The sequence below is a fragment of the Pseudonaja textilis genome, chromosome 5 (assembly GCF_049901715.1).
Source record: "Pseudonaja textilis isolate UNSWEBS1 chromosome 5, rPseTex1.2, whole genome shotgun sequence".
Lineage (NCBI taxonomy): Eukaryota > Metazoa > Chordata > Lepidosauria > Squamata > Elapidae > Pseudonaja > Pseudonaja textilis.
In genome coordinates, this window is record NC_141994.1 from 55,684,589 (window position 1) to 55,703,979 (window position 19,391).

General features: G+C 39.0%; 1 protein-coding gene across 3 annotated transcripts in view; it reads right to left on the minus strand.

Annotated features, from left to right (window-relative positions):
- The window catches only part of SLC37A3 (solute carrier family 37 member 3), a 33,509-nt gene extending 14,118 nt beyond the window's left edge, over positions 1-19,391 (minus strand). The window contains exons 1-13 of one of the 3 annotated variants that reach the window (XM_026724181.2): positions 19,358-19,391; positions 15,491-15,671; positions 14,565-14,679; positions 11,858-11,950; positions 9,904-9,987; positions 8,964-9,109; positions 6,967-7,063; positions 6,642-6,726; positions 5,396-5,592; positions 3,999-4,140; positions 2,725-2,826; positions 1,462-1,509; positions 186-337 (exon numbers count right to left, since the gene is read on the minus strand). In XM_026724181.2, the coding sequence (XP_026579966.1) occupies positions 186-337; positions 1,462-1,509; positions 2,725-2,826; positions 3,999-4,140; positions 5,396-5,592; positions 6,642-6,726; positions 6,967-7,063; positions 8,964-9,109; positions 9,904-9,987; positions 11,858-11,950; positions 14,565-14,679; positions 15,491-15,585 (1,356 nt within the window). In that variant the 5' untranslated portion in view covers positions 15,586-15,671; positions 19,358-19,391. Of the gene's footprint in view, positions 1-185; positions 338-1,461; positions 1,510-2,724; positions 2,827-3,998; positions 4,141-5,395; positions 5,593-6,641; positions 6,727-6,966; positions 7,064-8,963; positions 9,110-9,903; positions 9,988-11,857; positions 11,951-14,564; positions 14,680-15,490; positions 15,672-18,506 lie in introns of all 3 variants that reach the window. The other 2 variants (XM_087934950.1, XM_087934951.1) reach the window with 2 other exon arrangements.

Here is a 19,391-nt window from a genome sequence, read left to right on the forward strand (position 1 = left end):
TGATTTGCTTAATGAGTGCTACAAAAATAGATCTTAAAATTGGACCTGTAGCGTGATGATTGCCTTATGACCATCGACACTTCCAATCAGAATGAGCAGGTTTCATTATGGTCATTAGTCAAGGACCAGCTATAGGAGTTCCTTCATTGCTATAACGATCCTGATTGCTGTCCGATCTGTCTCACCTGACCCACAGCAGCCCCAATACTGCCGGTGCCATCCACAATCCCTGTCACGGTTGCAAGAGCTTCGCTATTTCCTTTGATCGCGTCCTGATGCCCCAGGTCTGCAGAAATGGCAGAGCTGATCATGTTGGAAGGGCCTCCAATAAAAAACCCTATGAAACATCAAAAGGAAAATGCAGGTAAGAATGAGAAAACAGAGGAGGCGGGCTGTTTCCAATGCCAAGCAAGGTGGTCTTCATCTGAACCAGCAATCTTGCCCCTTAACCAAAGAAAACTATCGAAAAGTCAGACCAGCCATGCATCCAGACATCAGTGGAAATATTAAAATGTGCTGATTTAGTTTAGAGTAATTGTTAGTTTGCAATCAGACAATCACTCCCCATTGGCTGGGGAATCCTGGGAGTTGAAATCTACACATCTTCAAGGTGCCACGGTTGAGAAACACTGGTCCAGACTGTTGCCCATTTGCTCCTCATTAAGCTTGCATGGTTTAATGCAGGGGTTCCCAGCCTCCGGTCTGTGGACCAGCATCGATCCGTGGCATGCCAGCAACCGGGCCACGCGAATAAGTGAAGCTCCATCCACAGGATGCAGGCAGCATGCGAAACCACGCCCACTCTGTGGAACCGTTCCTGGTCTGCGGAAGAACCTCTCTCTGTGGAACCAGTCGCTGGTGCTCATAAGGTTGGGGGCCACTGGTCTAGTGTCCCACTAGTAAATAGAAATTATATATCCACAAATGTGTTTGCTTCCCTCTCCCAAAGGTGCTGATTGTGAACTTCTGGAAGAAGGAAAAGCAAAATGTACAGTATTCCCTAAATGCTATGGCAGTAGACCCAAGGGTGTTTTTTCAAGAGGCAATTGGACTTTCTGGTTTTTCTTTGAAGATGTTTGGCTTCTTATCCAAGAAGCTTCTTCAGCTCTGGCTGGATCCCCCACCAGAGCTGAAGAAGCTTCTTACATGAGAAGCCATCATGAAAAAAAAACCTTTGGGACAACCAGGACCTGGATGACTGAGAATCTACACCGATGGCAGTAGAGTCTTTGTAACAGACTAGACTTTAAATGATTGCTTCATACATTGCAGTAAACCACGATTTTAGCATTGAATAACCCATTTGGTTATAGAGCATGCTGTTATAAATCTGCTGGGTTACAAATAAAAGTGGGAAAAACCCACAAGCCAGATTATGGCTAGAACAAAACATTGAAATAAGCCATGACATTATGAAAACAGATCTCCTTTACTGTCCCTGAAAATAAGTTGATCTTTTACCTGTAATTGCCATGATAACTGCATTGATAGGTTTGTTATTTGGGGAACCTATGGAAACAAAGAAAAGAAAAAGGTCATAATTCTTTTTGCCACAGATAAAAAGTTCAAGATGAGATGAAAAGCTGATTATAAGAAACCCATTTCAAGATTATGCATTGGCACGATATGTGCGCTGCAATCTTCTGCTGCAATAGAGTGTTTCTTTAACTTTGGCTTCACTGATGGTTAAGTATGCTTCCCTCTCAAAACCAGGGGAGAAAGATGAGGAAGGCAAGAGGAGCTCTGTGCTTAGCTATATTTGGTTTAGTCCATAGTTGAATTGCTGGAGCAATTTTGGATCAATAAAAGTTGATTTGTTTGAATCTCCCTGAACTGGAATAGAACATTTAGCAAGGCAGCCAAGAACACTGAACTGACAGGACTTTAGCCTCTCATAGATGAACCTACAAAACTGAAGGGAACTGTGTGTTCCCAACCTTACTGAAACCAAGAATTCAGCACAAGTGTTTTGCCAAGCACTGATCTAATCAAGCGATATGGCCAAGAGTGAGCGAAGGCTGCTGCTAGTGCAATATTTCAACGTCTATATCAGGAAGAGCAGATTTGGGAGACTCTCCATGAAATCTCCGAGATACATTATTCCAAAATAATAACAAGCTTTGCGTTTGCCCACAGCTCTCACCCAGATTCTGATTTTGAAAAAATCAAATTTTAAAGATTTTGAAATCGTTTGATTTCGCCCAGAAAGAGGAAATCAAAAGAAATAAATCAAGAGGGCAACCTCCAGGAGCTCAATTCTAGAAATTATAGGGTTCCCAGCAAAATGATAGAAGCAATGGATTTCAACTAAAGCTTAGGATATTCAAAGCTGTAATTACCTTAACAACTCTCACTTGTGCCTGTGGCCTAAACACAGGCAATGCTCCAATAAAGGTACCTCTGCACAAGTGCAGATAGTGCCCTCTACTGGAAAAGAATATTCTCCTTTTCCTGTTCATTCCAGCACACAATGGAACACTCAGTTTGCGGGTCTCCCAGAAGCACCTGGCTCACCACTTTCATTAGTAAGACGTTAGCTGAAGAGTTTTATGAGCCCAGCTTATTGAGCAGGTTTCTTGTAATTGATTTTTTTAAGGTTACTGAGAATTCTATCTCTTATTAAACTCAAAAGCTGAGTTGATTGTAACCCATTTCAACTGCTGATTTAATATGGTAAAGAAAACAGCTCATACCACAAAACCTACTGTGCAGGAAAGTACTCACGGCTGTATCCAAAGAGAGATCCAATAGCCAAGATGAGGCTAATAGCTAATACAGGAGCTCTTCTTTGTAGCACATCAGAGATAAAACCTTGGATGGTACCACCTGTAGAAATAAAAGGAATAAAGACTTATCACAACAGATCATAATCATTATAAGAAAAAATGCACAGCAAGAATCAGCATTTATTACTTTACTATTTTTACAATGTTGGAAGCTACCCAAAATCATTGGATAGTGAGATGGGAAGCATATAAATTTAACTGATTAATTTTTTAAAAAGCACAATTGGCTACAAATTTAGCTGTCTGTCTTTCATACATTGTGTTGACTGGAAGATTCTCCAGCCACTATTCTAAACCATCTTTTTCCCATTTTGGTTTTCTCCAAAGTGAGACTTAAACTTTCCAGATAGCCCAGACAGCAACACTAATGCTAAGAATTCTGGGAGTTGGAGATGGGGCAGTGCCCAAGTGTGTTGGGAAGCACCTGTAGGCAATTAGATTGTTATAGTGCCAGTTTAGTGTAGTGGTTAAGGTGTGACCTAGAAACCAGGAAACTTAGGCATGAAAGTACACTGGAGGGCCAATCACTAGGAGACTGTGAGTTCTAGTCCCACCTTAGGCATGAAAACCAGCCAGGCGGTTTTGGGCTAGTCACTTTCTCTCAGTCCATCCACCTTATAAGATTGTTATTATGAGGTGTGAGGAAGAAGTATTATTTAAGCTCAATGCTTTGAGTATGTGTTGAATTTATATTTTACTGACAAAGAAATAAATGGAGACTAGAATAGTTCTATTTCAAGCTATTTAGCTCTCATCAGCTAGCCATACCCTTTCTGGGATTCGAACCCTGGGTACTTGCATATTAAGTAGATGTATTAACCTCTAAGCCACGGGCTCTCCTCACTTTGTCAGCTGTACCAGGAGAGAGATTAAGTGTTTTTTCTGGTGGGACCAGTTTATCAGAGCAACCTGGTTTACCCAAATATGGGACGGAGCATACTGCTTCCACTTCACTGTTTTGAGTTACTTATAAAAAAATGAAGACAGGATAAATTCTAATAAATACAAAGATTTGAAATCCTGCAGTTCCTTTGGCCTATTCCATCCATCATCACTTTGCATGCCAGTCACTAATTGGTAGACAAGTAGTGTCTACTTAGTTTTAAACTAGCATTCTCACCCACACCCAGCCACATCCTGTTCTAATCCCACAATGAACAGAAAATGAAATATAACAACAAAAAGAATTTGTCTTTTGCTCCATAGCCATACCTATAATGCCTCCAACATCATACCAGATTGAGAGCTGGTCGGCTTCTGCCTCCTTCCAACCAAAATTGTTGCTGAGGTAGAAGGGCAGCCAGAAGAAGAAGGAGTAATTCACTAGCTTCAGGCAAGCATAGGCCAAGGAATACTGAAACAAATAAATACCATCCCAAAAGAAAAGCTATTAGAATGAAAACAATCCTAGCTGAGTCAGCATGGCTTTGTAATTCTATAATGCATAGAGCCGGGATGTTCAGTCTTGGCAACTGTAAGGCTTGTGGATTTCAACTCCCAGAATTCCCCCAGCCAGCAGATATACCTTTATTAAAGCTGTAGGATGGGCACAAGTAAGAGTAATGCTACTGTTACTGTTAAGTTGTTAGGGTAATTATGACATATCATAAGCTTTAGTTGAAATTTCTTGCTTCTGTCATTTCTAGAATTCAGCTTCTGGAAGTGACCGTCTTGATTTATTTCTTAAAAGTTGACAAGGTTGGCCAACTTAAAAGTGAATCAGGTTCAGATTTTTCTACTCAAGAGCGGACACTCTATGTCAAGGATGCCTGGCATAGACTATCAGATCTTGAATAGAAGAATCTGAATCTGATCCATTAGAAAACATGTTGGATGAACTGGAGATCAGTTATTGCCTGTCAAATGCACCAGTATGAGAGGAAAAAATGGGAAGCACTGCCCGGCTCTCTTAAAAATGCAAAATGATGCTGTCTCTTCTTGTTCTGACCCTACGCAGCATTATTTAATATTGACTAGGTCAGTCAATCTCAGCAACTTTAAGATAGGTGGACAATTCCCCAGATTTCTGGCTGGGGAATTCTGGGAGTTAGAGACCCACACATCTTAAAATTGCCAAGATTGAGAAATATTGGAATAAGCAAACATTAGTGGCAGATGGACACTTTTGGAAGTGTAACATTATGTAATGGAATTCTCAAGGGTAATGTGCACACAGCCAGTCACAAACCACACACTGATAAGGAAGCAAACTTAATTAGGCTGCTTCTCACCCCAAGATGTTGTCTATCACTTCACTTACTTCTGTCCCTCTTTTTGGGGGGGTGGGGTGGGGTGGGGGTGCAGGTTGGCAGATTGCTAAGCTAAGAATTGGGCTGCAGCTGTCCACTGTTCCTTTTCTTCGATTTCCTCTTACCCCATGTGAGCTCTAAAGATATTCCTAGAAATAAATTGATGCTTTGCAGCATGCCAGCTTCTGTTTTTATTTAAGTAAAACTTTCTTGATTAAAAATACCAGAGGATAAGAGGATATTGGGAGGGGAGAACCAAGACAGTGTCCTTAAAAATACTTGTGCCTAAAGATCTCATGCGACCTTGTTTCTTAGTGCAAAAGTTATATCACTGTAAGGGGATGATAACAACAACCTTACCAATAAGACGCCAGGCAGACAACATGCCTGAAAAAATCCAATGGCCTGGGATGGAGCATTTGTACTGCTTAGGTTGGATGCCTGAATAGTGTAATTCTGTTCATCAAAATCTTCATTCTCCTGGCTGCTAATTAATGGCTCAGTGGCATCTTCTTCAGCAGTTTCACCCTTCCCTTCCTTGCCAATTTCAGGGAGGCCTAGGAGAAATCACAGAAAGACAACTTAAAAAGAGCAAAGGAAGGGAAAAATCCCCTCGGCTCATGCCTGCTCTTTTGAGCGCTTGTTCCTCCCTTCTGAATCGGCTCCCTTGCTTTCTCCTGCTCTTCCTTTGGCTTAGAAATGCTTCTACTCTTGGAGCTATTATGACCAAACCTGAACTCTTAAGGAAGTTGCTGTGAAGAACTCAGGTGTAATAAAATGTGAATCCACTTTGAAGTAATCTACCAGGCCACAAAACTCCCATTAAAAGTTAATTCTGTACTGTGAGTCATCAGCCTGGTCTCAGATGCAGCATTGCAGATATTTTGTCAAGTGAAATATTGGTACTGTTTTATTACTGCCATATTATTGTTGTTGCCTTTTTAGTTATGAAGTTCAGAAATGTCGTTCTTTCGTATGTGCACACCATTTTGTTTGTCTGTTGACCAATTTAGACTTGTGATAAAGGCAGGATATACAGTACAGATAATCCTTGACTTATGACCACAATTGAGCCCAACATTTATGTGGTCAAGTAACACATAAATTTTGCCCTGTTTTATGACCTTTCTTGCCTTGGCTGTTAAGTGAATCATTGTCATTTATAAGTTAGTAACCCAGTTGTTAAGTGAATCTGGCTTCCCCATTGACTTTGCTTGTCAGAAGGTCGCAAAAGGTGATCACATGACCCTGGGACACTGCAACGGTCATAAGTATGAACCAGTTGCCAAGCGTCTGAATTTTGATCACATGATTATGGGAGTCTGCAAAGGTCGTAACTTTGAAAAATGGTCATAAGTCACCTTTTTTGCAGTGCCGCTGTACCTGTGAACGATCACTAAACAAACTGTTGTAAATCGAGGACTACTTGTTAATGTTTAAAATTGGGGAAAAAAATCTTACCCCTAATGCCAGCATCTAATGAGGTTTTCAATATTTAATATGGATTTTGAGTGGTGTACCAAGTCAAAAATTAACTATGCACCACTTGCAATTTGGGGATTGCAAGCAGCAAAGACAAAACAAGTGAAAGGGTGCTTCTACTTACCTATCTCTTTGGGAGAAATCACAAGGCCAAAAAAGACAATAACTCCTCCAGCAAACTGTACTGATGCAGTCACCAAGAAGGCATACTGAAAGTGGGGGGAAAAACCCAATGAAGATATTTTATGGGTGTCTCTTGGATTTTCTCATCTTAGGTCTAGCAATTAATCCTCCCGGTATTTTATTTTTGCTTGTATATAAAGTCCCAACATATTTTATTGGAAGACACAGAGAAACGCTAATAAGTCCAATAAATAAAAACACACAATTCATGCTCAAATATCCCTGGCTCCAATCCAAGTGGGATAATGGCAGGAAGCCTCACCCACCTCATAGCCATACTGCAGAACCGATGAGGCAAGAAATGCTCCAAGGATATTACCCACTGATGCACAGGCACTCCAGAGTCCAAAAACAAATCCTCTCCTGAATGTGAAATTAAAAAAAAAAAAAAGTTGGGTAATAACTCGGAGTCAAGCAAAAAAAAAATACCTAAAGCAGTTAGTCCCTTTTAACAATTTGAACAAGGCAGTTAAAAGACGAATGGAAATAGATGAAAGCATTTTATATTGACTCGTCAAAAAAACATTTTAAAATTCACTTCCCTCAAACAATACTGCATGCACGAGTTCAGTTTTACAAGTTAATTTATTAGGACTTTCACAACATTGCTACTATAAAGGAGCCAGGGTGGTGCCGTGGTTAGAATGCAATATTGCAGGCTAATTCTGCTGACTGACAATTGCCGGCAGTTCGAGTCTCACCAGCTCAAGGTTGACTCAGCCTTCCATCTTTCCGACATCAGTAAAATAAGGACCCAGATTGTTGGGGGCAATATGTTGGTTCTGTAAACTGCTTAGAACGGGCCGTAAAGAACTGTGAAGCGGTATATAAGTCTAAGTGCTATGGCTATTGCTGTAAAAAGTTACAGCATAAAAAGTGAAGAACTTTCTAATGGAAAGCTTCTGATACCAAGCACCTCAAAGTACTCTGGGCAGGATGGTACAGCAAGTATGTTATCATGCTGTGTGTGTCTTGTCTGTTTGAGCATACACACTTTTCAGACCCAGAAAAGGACAACTGAAAATAACGGATTTAAGAATTACAGAAGAATAAGAAGCCATCGTTTAGATTAAAAAAAAAAATTGAATAACTGAAATGCATTTATTTGATTTAAAAAGCAAATATGTAAAATAACATATGCTGTATGAAAAAAGAAAATTCTACCCAAAAATTAAAAGACGTAACATAACCGGAGGATGATGCGCAGCATGTAGCTAGATCTTAATGTACAGAGATAGTCTATGCATGACAAGAATATACAGATACGTTTTTCTGATCACTCATGATCCTAGAGGTAAGCGATTAAGAAAAGAAGAAGAGATACGAGACACAGTGGCTTTGAAGCCATAGATAGCACCCTGCATTTAGTTGCTCTTCAGGTAGCTATTTCTAAACATTCTGGAACAGCAGGCTCTACGGGTGATTGCTCATGCTCCTGTTCTCTCCCAGTCACATTCACATTCACCTATCCAGATCATCCAGAAACTTCAACTTGAATAGCAGTTCTCATGTTCAATGGCCAGCTTTGGTACTGCCAAGTTGTATCACTTCTGCGCGAGGTGCTTGAGTGTTTCTGAATGCAATTCAAGATGCTGGCTGATACTTTTAAAATCTGAAATGGTTCCGAGCCTGAGCATCGAAGATACCACCTTTCTCATATGGATTCCTTCCAATCAGCTCAAGTAGCCAGAGGGGCCTTATCTAACAGAGGCCGAGGAGAGTGGGCTCAACAGTTAACCTTCTCAACAGCAGTTCCTCTCCTAAGGAATAGCTTGTCCCCTGACATAAGGATAGTTCTTACACATATTCATAGAGATATTTTCTTGCTTATTTATCACATTAGCATGCAAGACATACTTCTGTTGTAATCCTTTATATTCTTAATAGTATGCTATCTGTTGCTGCTATCATAACATCTGTAAACCTAGAGTCCGTGAGACAGTAATAAACCTTATACTTAAATAATCGAACACTAGCAGCCAAATCCTTGCTAAATATTACTGCTTCTTTTCTAAAAGGACAACCAGCCTTTGTCCTTATAAATAGGATAAAGTAAAATTTCACATTTTCACCTTGGCAGGAACGCAGCTCAACCAACTATGATCAATCACATGGCCAGGACTAGTGTGTTCAGTAAACAAAACAATGTGGACACACAGGCAACACGTTTAACAGGAAGAGGAACATTGCACAATAACCACACAGAGGAGAGGAAAGCCGCTAAAAAAATATGTGCAAGGGAGAGAAATTTTTTTTTGCATACCCAGCTTTGCCAAACCAGTTTCCCATGACAGCTACCACACAGGGCCAGCCCGTGGACTGCAGCAAGCCATTCACAATCCACAGGCAGCAGTAGAACCACTTGTTGTAGAAATGCAGCCATTCGGTGACGGTGCCAAACACAAACACCTAAAAAACAACAAGAAGAAGAAAATGTAGTGTTGATCCCGAATTAGTCTGGCAAATATATCCATAATGCTTTCTAGCCATACTCTATATTATTTATAGGCTACAAGTTAAGATCTATCTGGGCACCTTGAAATTATTCTAACTCATTACAGGAAATAGCTATTCACAATTCTGGGGATAGCAGCCAAATGCGTTCTGAGACTGTAAGGCAGAAGGGAAAATCATCCATAATTTAAATAAGGCCTGGCTTAAAAGAAAGAAGGAATTTCACTCACATGGTACTCGTTAATAACTTAGGCATTTAAAAACAACATATCTAATTACTACAGCAAGAAAACTTATTTTAGTAATTTTTTCCTATGTCTGTTACCAAACAGAAAACTGCATTTTTCCAAGCACAAGCTTCAGCGTACAGAACTTGCACATTATTAATTTTAAAAAAATTAAAATTACCCCACACAATAACAACTATACTTTGCAATAAAATGGATTCAACAAGAAGTATCCTAGTCCATTTCCTGTTTTTGCTCTGAAAAAAAAATTTAACAAGCTGAAATCTCAAGAATATTTTATCAAATGAATGAATCATTCGGCTATGAAATGCAATCTCCAGCACTGATACATCAAAATGTTCGGTCCATGGATTCTTTTATAAAGCTGAAGTTCCTACTGAGTTTCTTGAATGTAATATCTTCATTTACTTAGAAGTGATTTCTGAGGAAACTGTTACAGATATTCAAAGTCAAACATTACCCAGGACAGCATACTTTCCCAACTTTAATTTTCCAACTTACCACTAAGGCAGAGGAGCACATCCCAAATGCCAGAACCCAGCGCATGTTCAAACGATCCCCAATAATACCACTAACAAACAGGCCCTAAAATAATAATAATAAAAATCGTTATTCAGTAAGAATCAGCTGAAGAAAGTTGTGATAGTCAATAAAACTATTATTCTTTTTAAGGTCATATTTGTCATAAAGTTGTACAATTCAGATGAGGCTGATTTCAAGCCTGTAAAATTAATAACTAAACTATGCAATATCTTGCCTTCCATTGAGCCAGTGTCAGAATGCAGTATTGCAGGCTACTTCTGCTGCCTGCCGGCTGCCTGCAGTTTTGCAGTTCGATTCTGAGATTGACTCGGCTTTCCATCCTTCCAGGGCTGGTAAAATGAGGACCCAGATTGTTGGGGGAAATATGCACTCTGTAAACCACTTAGAAGCACTGTGAAATGGTATACAAGTTTAAGTGCTATTGCTATTGGAACGACACAGATCCTGTCACCTCTGAGAGAAGGATGCTAAAATCTGAGAAAAATAGCAGCAGGGAAAAAATTGCTGAAGGAACAATTTTTCACATTTCATGTGTTCTGAGAACATGATCACCAGCACACAAAAAAAAGGAAAATACCTCATAACTGTAAAATGTTTGGCAGCCGGGGGGGAGGCGGGGGGGCGGGGGGAATGAGGCAATATATGATTTTGCCCGCTTGAAAGATGCATTAAGATTTTTATATAAGATAATGAGAGAACTCAAAAATTACTGTTCCTGTAGATTACTATAGATTTTTCAAAACGGATACCTATCCAAAATAGGAGTCTGTCCTCCTGGCAGCAAATGGTGGAGTCGTAACCAATTTGGTGTATGGTTAAGTTGTTGGATTGAACAAGTGAGACAACTTCAAATCCATGTTCTGTTGTGAAAACTCACTGGGATTGTTATTGTGGGAACAAAAGGAGGAAAGAGCACTGGGTATGCGTCCTGAATAAAAAGTGGGATATAAACTAGCAAATAAATAAGCTCATCTAGAAGGAATGGATCAGGAAAGGCTGCTGCAGACAGCCTAGAGATTGCTGCTCTCTTTTCATGTCTGTTTTTTTTTTTTTAGCACAGCCTAAGAAATCAATACTGTACCATTTTGTTATACTCAAAGACTATGCAATATTAACTAGATTTTGGCTGGATTCACATATGGTAGTATGCTATAAAATGGTTTCTTTGGCTCTGGCATATTGTGTGATGGAAACCTAACAACTGCACAAGCCCTGTTTTGTAGTTCAATGTGTTACACAAAGCTAATCCGTTGCAGTGTATTGAGCAAACTATGATGAAACAACCTGGGGTTTGATAATAAGAAACTAATAATAAGAGGGGCTAATAAGAAACAATAAATATAGCAGGATCCAATCTGGGTCGGTCAGGGTGCTTTTCTCTCACCATAATGTGAGAGAGAAGTTCTCTGAGGATGGGATCCAGCATGAGTCCAAAAGCTCAGAATATTAAACCTCTGGTCCCAGTGACTGACCCGAACTGGAGCCTGCAACATTATCTTGGGACAACATATTTGCCTTCTTTTGTGACAATAACTATGCCAGCTTTCTAATAAAGTTTTCTAATGTCATGGAACCTTTGCTCAGTGGTTAAAGCATGCGAATGATCCAATTTTCAATTATTTCTTTGTAAAGCTAAGAAAGGGTTAATCCAGTTCCCATCAATTCTAGCAATGCAGAATCTTCTAGGCTGAAGTCCAGCTGCCATCAATCCCAGCCACTGTGTGTCTAATAGTGAAAGGTGATGGATGGAAAAACACCTGGAGAGCTTGGTAGATGATAGTGAGCCGCATAGATTGATGCTAATCTACATCAAGTTGTCCTATAAAATTATACGCTATATTGAATCTGATGGATTTAATCTTCCTCTTTCTTCAAAATTCAAGAACTATTCAAAGAAGGAGAATTTGCTCACCACAGCATAAGAAAACAGGAAGATGGTATCCAATGTTCCAAGAAATAATGTAGCTTCTTCAGCATTAGGAAATAGATGACTGCTGTTCCAAAGCTACGAGGAAAAGTCAGAATACTATAAAATGAGATGGCAAATATGTAGCTAATACAACATAGCCCCATAAATATTAAACAATGCCCCACTTAATGTCTTTAGTCCCTGGTTATTTCTGAAGCCATGTAATCCAAATCATCACACTAAAGGCTAGGAGATGAAGTGTTAATTTTATCATCCCACTCAAGCTATTTAAGACACACAGAAACACACCAATCCTGACTCATCATATTCATAGTAATTTCAAGTAAAACAGAATTTAAAAAGATCCCTCTCTAGTTTCATTTCTCCAAAATTGAAAGATTTCTAGTTTCTGAAACAGAGAAGTTTCTTCGGTAAGAACTAGGTCTGTCTGGGTTTCTTCCTGTTATCTCAGTTGTATCCAAGTAAAGATCTTCATTAACTAATTTGCTAGACAGAACTTCACCGGAACTTGACCATTTCTCATGAATGATGAGTCAGGCTATCTTGCAAAGTGAAAAGAAGAAAGCCTGAAAACACTGAAACTGGGATATCTAATTTACAGTCCTTTAATTCTCATAGGACCACCTCTTAACCAGTAATCAGGGAGCATAGCAGCTTGCCCTGCTTCTTCTTATTAATGGAAAACGCCAGTGTTTACAGAGTAAAGAATACTCCTAGAGAGCATATCACTAGAAAAAGAAGACATCACACAATTCCCTTTCCCCTGGTTTGCCGAAGCTATCTAGCACCAATCCTCAGTAAATATTTAATGGAGACAAGATTACCTCTGAATGCCTGTGTGTGTGTGTGTGTGTGTGTGTGTGTGTATAAATATAAATATAAAAATCCAGCATGATATCAGTCTAATGAGTTCGGATCTTGAAAGCCAGTTCTTCACATTAGAGATGTAAGAAAGAGAATTAATGACTTTCACGCTCATGCTGCATTACAATCCCCACAAGCCACAGATAAAAAGACCAGATACTTTTTCCTGCTTTTGATTTCTATTCCCTGAAGCCAATGTAATATCTAGAAATTTGCAGGTTACGTGTGTCTAGAATATAGATCAGACCAAGAAACGAACTCCACATTAAGATCGTATAAGCCTACTTAACTCAATGTTTCTCAACCTTGGCCACATGAAGATGTGGGGGGGGGGGATTCAACTCCCCAGAATGCTGGCTGGGGAATTCTGGGGGTTGAAGCCCACCTATCTTCAAGTGGCCAAGGTTGAAAAACACTGGTTTATCTCTTCCTAATATAAATTAAAGAGAGATCTACCTGTTTTTTGGTGTGGGTTTTTTTTTTTTTTGCATTCCTCCTTCATTGTTTGGGCTTAAGCAACATTTCCCTCGTTATTATATTAATAAAACTTCCTCTCTCTCCATCAAAGCCATCCTCTTTTCTTTCTACATCATAGATCTGGAAGGGGATGCCTTTTCTTTCCAGCAGACCCTTCTTCTAAGCCCCACAACTACACATCAGTGAAGAAATACAACAGACTACCACAATTCTGACTGAATGTTGTGGCACTCCTAGCCTGGCCAATTGAAGAGTTTATCAAAGTGTCTTGCCTTCGCTAAATGCTATAAAATACTAGGGGATAATTTGGATTTTTCTTGCCAGAAGCTCAAGATGACAAAATTCATTGAAACCCTCTAAAATCATGCAAGCACAAGGATAGATAGGCAATTATATGGTCCTGTACACAAGGAGGTTTTTTTTTAATCCCCTTTTAAAACAATACAAAATACTAGCCATAGAGTGGAATGTGTTGTGAAAATCAGGAAGAATATGAGAATAAACTCCTAGCCTTTGAATTTTAATCTGATTTATTTTCACAACTTGATTTTAAGCTACGCTTTTCTTCATGCATTTATGTTTTTTTAATGTTGTTGTAAACCAGAATCACTTAGGTGGGATGGACAGTATAGAAATTTAATAAATACACAAACAACAATGGTGACTCTAAATAAGCTACATACTAGGCTTTATTCAAATTATGCAGTAGAGGTAGTCCTCAACCTACGACCATAACTGAGCCCAGAATTTCTGTTGCTAAGTGAGACAGTTGTTAATTGAGTCCTCAGTGAACCATCATTAATTCTCATCACTCCTTGTTGTATTTCTTCAATGCAGAGGCAGGAATCCTTCCGTTTGCAAAGCCTATAGAATCCTCCTCAGTCCTTGAGACTTGTGGCAGCTGCTCTTTAGGGATCTCCAAACATCTCAACAACAAAACTCTGGAATCTATTCTGAAGCTCCAGACTATAAAAGAGTATAAGAGTTCTTCCAAACATTAGGGTTTCATATCACATTACATGCTTCTATCATGTCACTTCTTGATGCCTAATTTAAGATTTCTCTTCTTTCCTAAAGAGAGGTTTAGCCTCTGTCTTTTCATGTCCAAGATAGCCTGCACAGATAGCGAAGATAATTCTTGCCATCTCCAAATACCCTTCCACGTCCTAAGGCCAGTTCCTTTGACCTTTGTGTTACTCTGATGAAGAAGAAACAATTTCAAGAAGTCTTCCTTCCTTGATTTTCCTCAGCAAGCTCTTTTGGCTTGCTTGTTCTGTAGGCCAACCCTCTGGGGAGATGTTAACTTGAGCAGGGCTTTAAAAAAATCAGTAAACATAAACACCCTTACCTCGTATGGTTGAAGAATGAAGGCAGAGTCATTAAAGCAAGAGGGGGTCCATTGGCTGGAGATGCTGACCTTGACATTGCTAAAGGTCTTTCGGGAAGCATGGAGAAGAGAGTAGCTAGGAATTTTAAAAAGAAGAATTTAGTACAGTACTGTCTTATGTCTAAAGATATTTTTATCCATGTAGTAGGGCTAATCACTATTATCCCTCTCATTTTATCCTACTATCTTCTCCTATTGATATCTTATGATTATATTACTTTGTTGTTTGTAAGTACACTGAGATCTTATATACTGGAGACAAAGTCATTGTGTGTCCAATCACCCTTGTTCAATAAAGTATTCTAATTTAATACAGTATTCTAATCATAGCACATTGTGAATTTTCTTCTTTATGGTCTCTATTGAATGGCATTGCCTAGCTCAGGGGTCCCCAAACTTGGCAACTTTAAGACTTGTGGACTTCAATTCCCAGAATTTTCTAGCTAGCTATGCTGGCTGGAGAATTCTGGAAGCTGAAGTCCACAAGTCTTAAAATTGTCAATTGGGAGACCTCTGGCCTACCTTATTAATGTAACCCATGCCAGAAACACTGTAATATCATTTACATTAGCTATGCTGTTGGGTCTAATGGATACCATAGTATGAGGGACATTCACAAAGGGCCTTAGGGATCAGACCAGATACCTATCTAAATACAGCATTCTGTTTTCCTTATCAACTAGATAGCTATAATTGGTAGACTTATCTTTCAGAAATTAAAAAACAGGTGAGATACAAGTATAGTTGATGAGAAGCTTGTATGTAACATTTGTTCTGCATCAACATATTGATTCTACCATATAAAAGGAAACTTTTAGTGCTCTATTTTCATCCAGGTCGCGCAAGAATTCAGATGAGTCCATGCAGTTTCAGCTACAATCACCTACCTGAAGAAAGTGAGGAGGAACACGGCAACATGATGATGTGTGAACTGTGACACAAGGCTTTTGTTGGTAGACTGCCTCCTCTGAGTAATAGGCATAGCTCCCTTTCAGGTTTCTCCAACTTCTTCCCCCAGTTTTCTTTGCCCCCAAAGGCTGGAATGTAAATTATGTCATTTCTCTTCACCTTTAAAAAATAAAATACAAGCAAAATAAGATCAAGGAATTTTGAAACAGCAAAGCACAAAAATTTTAAGTCCTAATTTTAAGCAAATGTATTCAATCACATCCATGTGCACATATAATCTATTTGAAATAACAGGGAAATTAATGTTTCACATTTCCTGACATTTCAGAAGGAATTTTAAAAATGAATGGTTAGATGTCTGTATTACTGGAGACGCATTTGGGAAATTGGTACATTAACTTATATGGTTTTGGTTTGTTTTACTACTGCTAATATTAGACTGAAACTCATAAAAATATTGACATGATTTTGCAAATGCTGATGATCCAACATACATGATCCCCTATAAAATATTATACCTGCTTACCTCTTATCTTTTTGGTGGGATTTAAAATGCAAAATTCTTACAGTGGCTTAAAAGTTCTTGAACAAAGGTAGCTTGTTCCCTTTTAGGTTTTTTTTTGTGTGTGTGTGTAGGGGGAAATTAAACACCTCTAAGGGGCAACATGGCGAAGACTTTAATCTCTCTAAATTGAAAAGAGTCCCATATTCTCAGCTCTGCTGTCTCTAGAAATCACATACACCCTACTTATAGATTATAGGTTGCTCAGGTCTTCTTGCCTAGTCTTATCCTGACTGCCATAGCTCCAAAAGCCTTTCTTGAACATGCAGTGATTGAACTTGGAACTTTCTCGTGTGAAGTCTATGTTCCAGAAGGAAGCTATGCCCTCTTCCCTTGTGTACTTCATGCTAATTTTGCATCATAAGAAGGTTATGGGGACTCCCTCTCAATTTTACAATATTCACTCAGTAGGTCATTTACAGAGAATAAAAGAAGCACTTAGCTGCTAGCTATTGTTCAATTCTTCAAGCATAGCACATTAATTAGAACATACTGCTATGTTTTCCAGGTTACAGTATATGTGTCCCTTGTTACAGGTTTCACTAACTGCATGAAACCTGATTATTTCTAAGTCAGGAATTCACTATTGGAGAACTCTGAAGGGTCTGCTAGGACTTGCTGGATACTCTGGGGGTAAGAGTAGATAAACACCTAAGGTATGGCAATATGCTGACTACTATTCTTCCTGTGGTTTATCAGTACTTATCTTATCTATCCTTTATCTGGCTAATTTTCTTAGGAACCAGGAGAGGGAAGGGACAAAGAAAATTATCTGCTAAGTCGAAAGATAAGATAAAAGGTAAGTAGCAGTCTACAGATAGAGGGTCCTCTTATATGCATACTTTAATTTGTAAACTCCAGTTGTTTATGAATACAAAATCTCTGCATTTCTCAATCAGGATAGCAAAACTGTTGTCACATGATGGAAATCATCAGTAGCGACTCTCCTTCCAAGGATACACATTCACATGTGCATAATGAACCAAGAAGTGGCAATCCCTGGTGGCAATTCTTCCTATAACTGTACATTTGGCATTAGAAAATGATCCAATCTCTACTCCCTGAAAAGGAAGTTTTAAATTCTCATCGACATACATGCAATTTTCCTTTATCAACAATTAGGACCCTCAATTCAATTGTTAAGTGTAGCAGTCGCACTAAGTGAAACTGTCTATGCACTTATTTCAGCTTTCCTTTGCTTTACAGACCTGCAAAGTTCAGCGGAGATTGGTCATAAAGTTACTTTTATATTATCTTTAACATTTTCATCACTGTTTTAACTGCAAAAAGTCACCAAACAAGGTGATTGTGTTAGATTTGCCATCTTTCTTTTAGAATTCTACAGAGAAGATAATGAGATGTAATCAAGGAACTATGCAATTCAAGGAATGTATCTGGTATTGTAACAAATCAGTATTCCTTCAGCATGTCCTATCCCATCTTTTAAAAAAATAGAATTCCACATTGTACCTTATACTTGTAAAGATAGCTGACATTATGTATGTTGGGGGATTTGCATACATGAAATTATTATTAGATCTTAATCTTTCCTCCAGGATCTCAAAATGGCATATATAATGCTCCCTGATCCACATATTTCTTTGACAACAACCTTATGAGATGGGGGGGTGGGGGTGGGGGTGGAGGCAACCTTAGAGAACCTCAAAATGGTAAGTTAATGATTGGTACTTAGCCTGATTAATACTCAGGTTGAAGACTATCACAAAATCCAAAGGCTGAAAGTTTCTTAAAAAAACACAGGAATAGCAAATCATTTTCAAATCTTTCCCAAGAAATATATAAAGGCATGTCTTATTAGTGAGGAAGAAAACAATTAATGTTCAATTGAACTTAACATTTTGGATGGCAGCGTCTATCACAAAGTTCTGTGCCATTAGAACTAATTTAATCATGGACAATGAGAATTTTCATCAGATAGCATCAATTATACAGTCACTTCTGACATTTTCTGATTAAGTACCATGCAATTAAGGAACAAAAAACATTGATTAGAGATATTTTTGTGCCCAGTTATTGAAAGGACTATATTTTTGCAGCATTTAAAGCCCTCAATAATTATCTGTAAAGGTACTATGTGCAACATCCCTGATCAAATTGATCAACACATTCTACTGCAGTGTATAATTCCATAGTCCAAGGAGAAAAAAACAGAAAACAAATAATCAGAATCTCTTAAACAGATTGAATATATTGCAGGTACAAACACTTTTAATTCCAGAAATTCGCATTCACATTCCCAAAGGAATTTCAAGAAAGGACAGAAAGGTATTTTCCAGTTTGAGAAGTGTGCGATTTGTAAATGGATTTATTTTATGAACCCCATTAACAATCATGCCAGTGTTTGAATATCATATTTTCACATTACCTCTAGGATTAGAATAAAGCTAACTTCAAGATTCTTCCAAACATACCTTCGAAATCTAGGCTTGCAATTATGACTTGCTCTGGGAGGCAGTTTTGACTTTGCCTCAAGCACTGTTAACCCAGATGTCGATAAAACATAAATGAATGATCTCTAAAATCATAGGAAAAACCAAGTCCATGCTAGTTCATCAGCAAATGATGAAATTAAGATTACATCCACAGAAAATATAAACTAAATAATAAATTCCTGGCTACAGTTTTAAATGCAGGTCATTTGGAAAAGGCATTCTTGTACTGTGTTAAGTCTGTTTGGAGAGAAATCTTCTTATATTTGTGCCAAGATTTTTCTTATATCCCCAAGGTTTTAAGCCACTCGTTTGTGTGTGTATTTCTCTCTATATAGAGAGAGAGAAAAAGAAGAAAAAACCCAAGGTTTTAAACCACGCATGCACACCCACATCCACACTCATTTAAGAGAAAGAAAGAAAGAAAGAAAGGTATGCAGTGAGCCCTTGATCAAGGTTTTGCAACGACGGGGAAGATGTCCCTAGTTCAACTGCTACGTGGCAGAAAGTTGCCGTCCAAGGCACCGCGGTGACAGACAAGAGCAGAAAGCGCAAGCCGCGGAATCAGCGGGCGAATCTCGGAGGAATCGGGCCATCCTTGAAAATAAAGCGGGAGGGAAGCATGGGAGCCCACTTGGCATGCCCATGCTGCAAACCAACCCAGTTAACACGGTATCGAGCAAAGATGCGAGGCAGCCGCCCACTCGCGCTCTAATCGCCCCATCTGTCGCGGGATAGCCGCTCCTCATCCCGCGCCGACAAAGCCACCCCGCGCTCCCCATTCCACCGCCTTAATTACAGCCCCCCCGAACCTCCACGCAAACACCGCTCACCTGTCCGCATTTCCAAGGCAACTTCCTGGAAGTC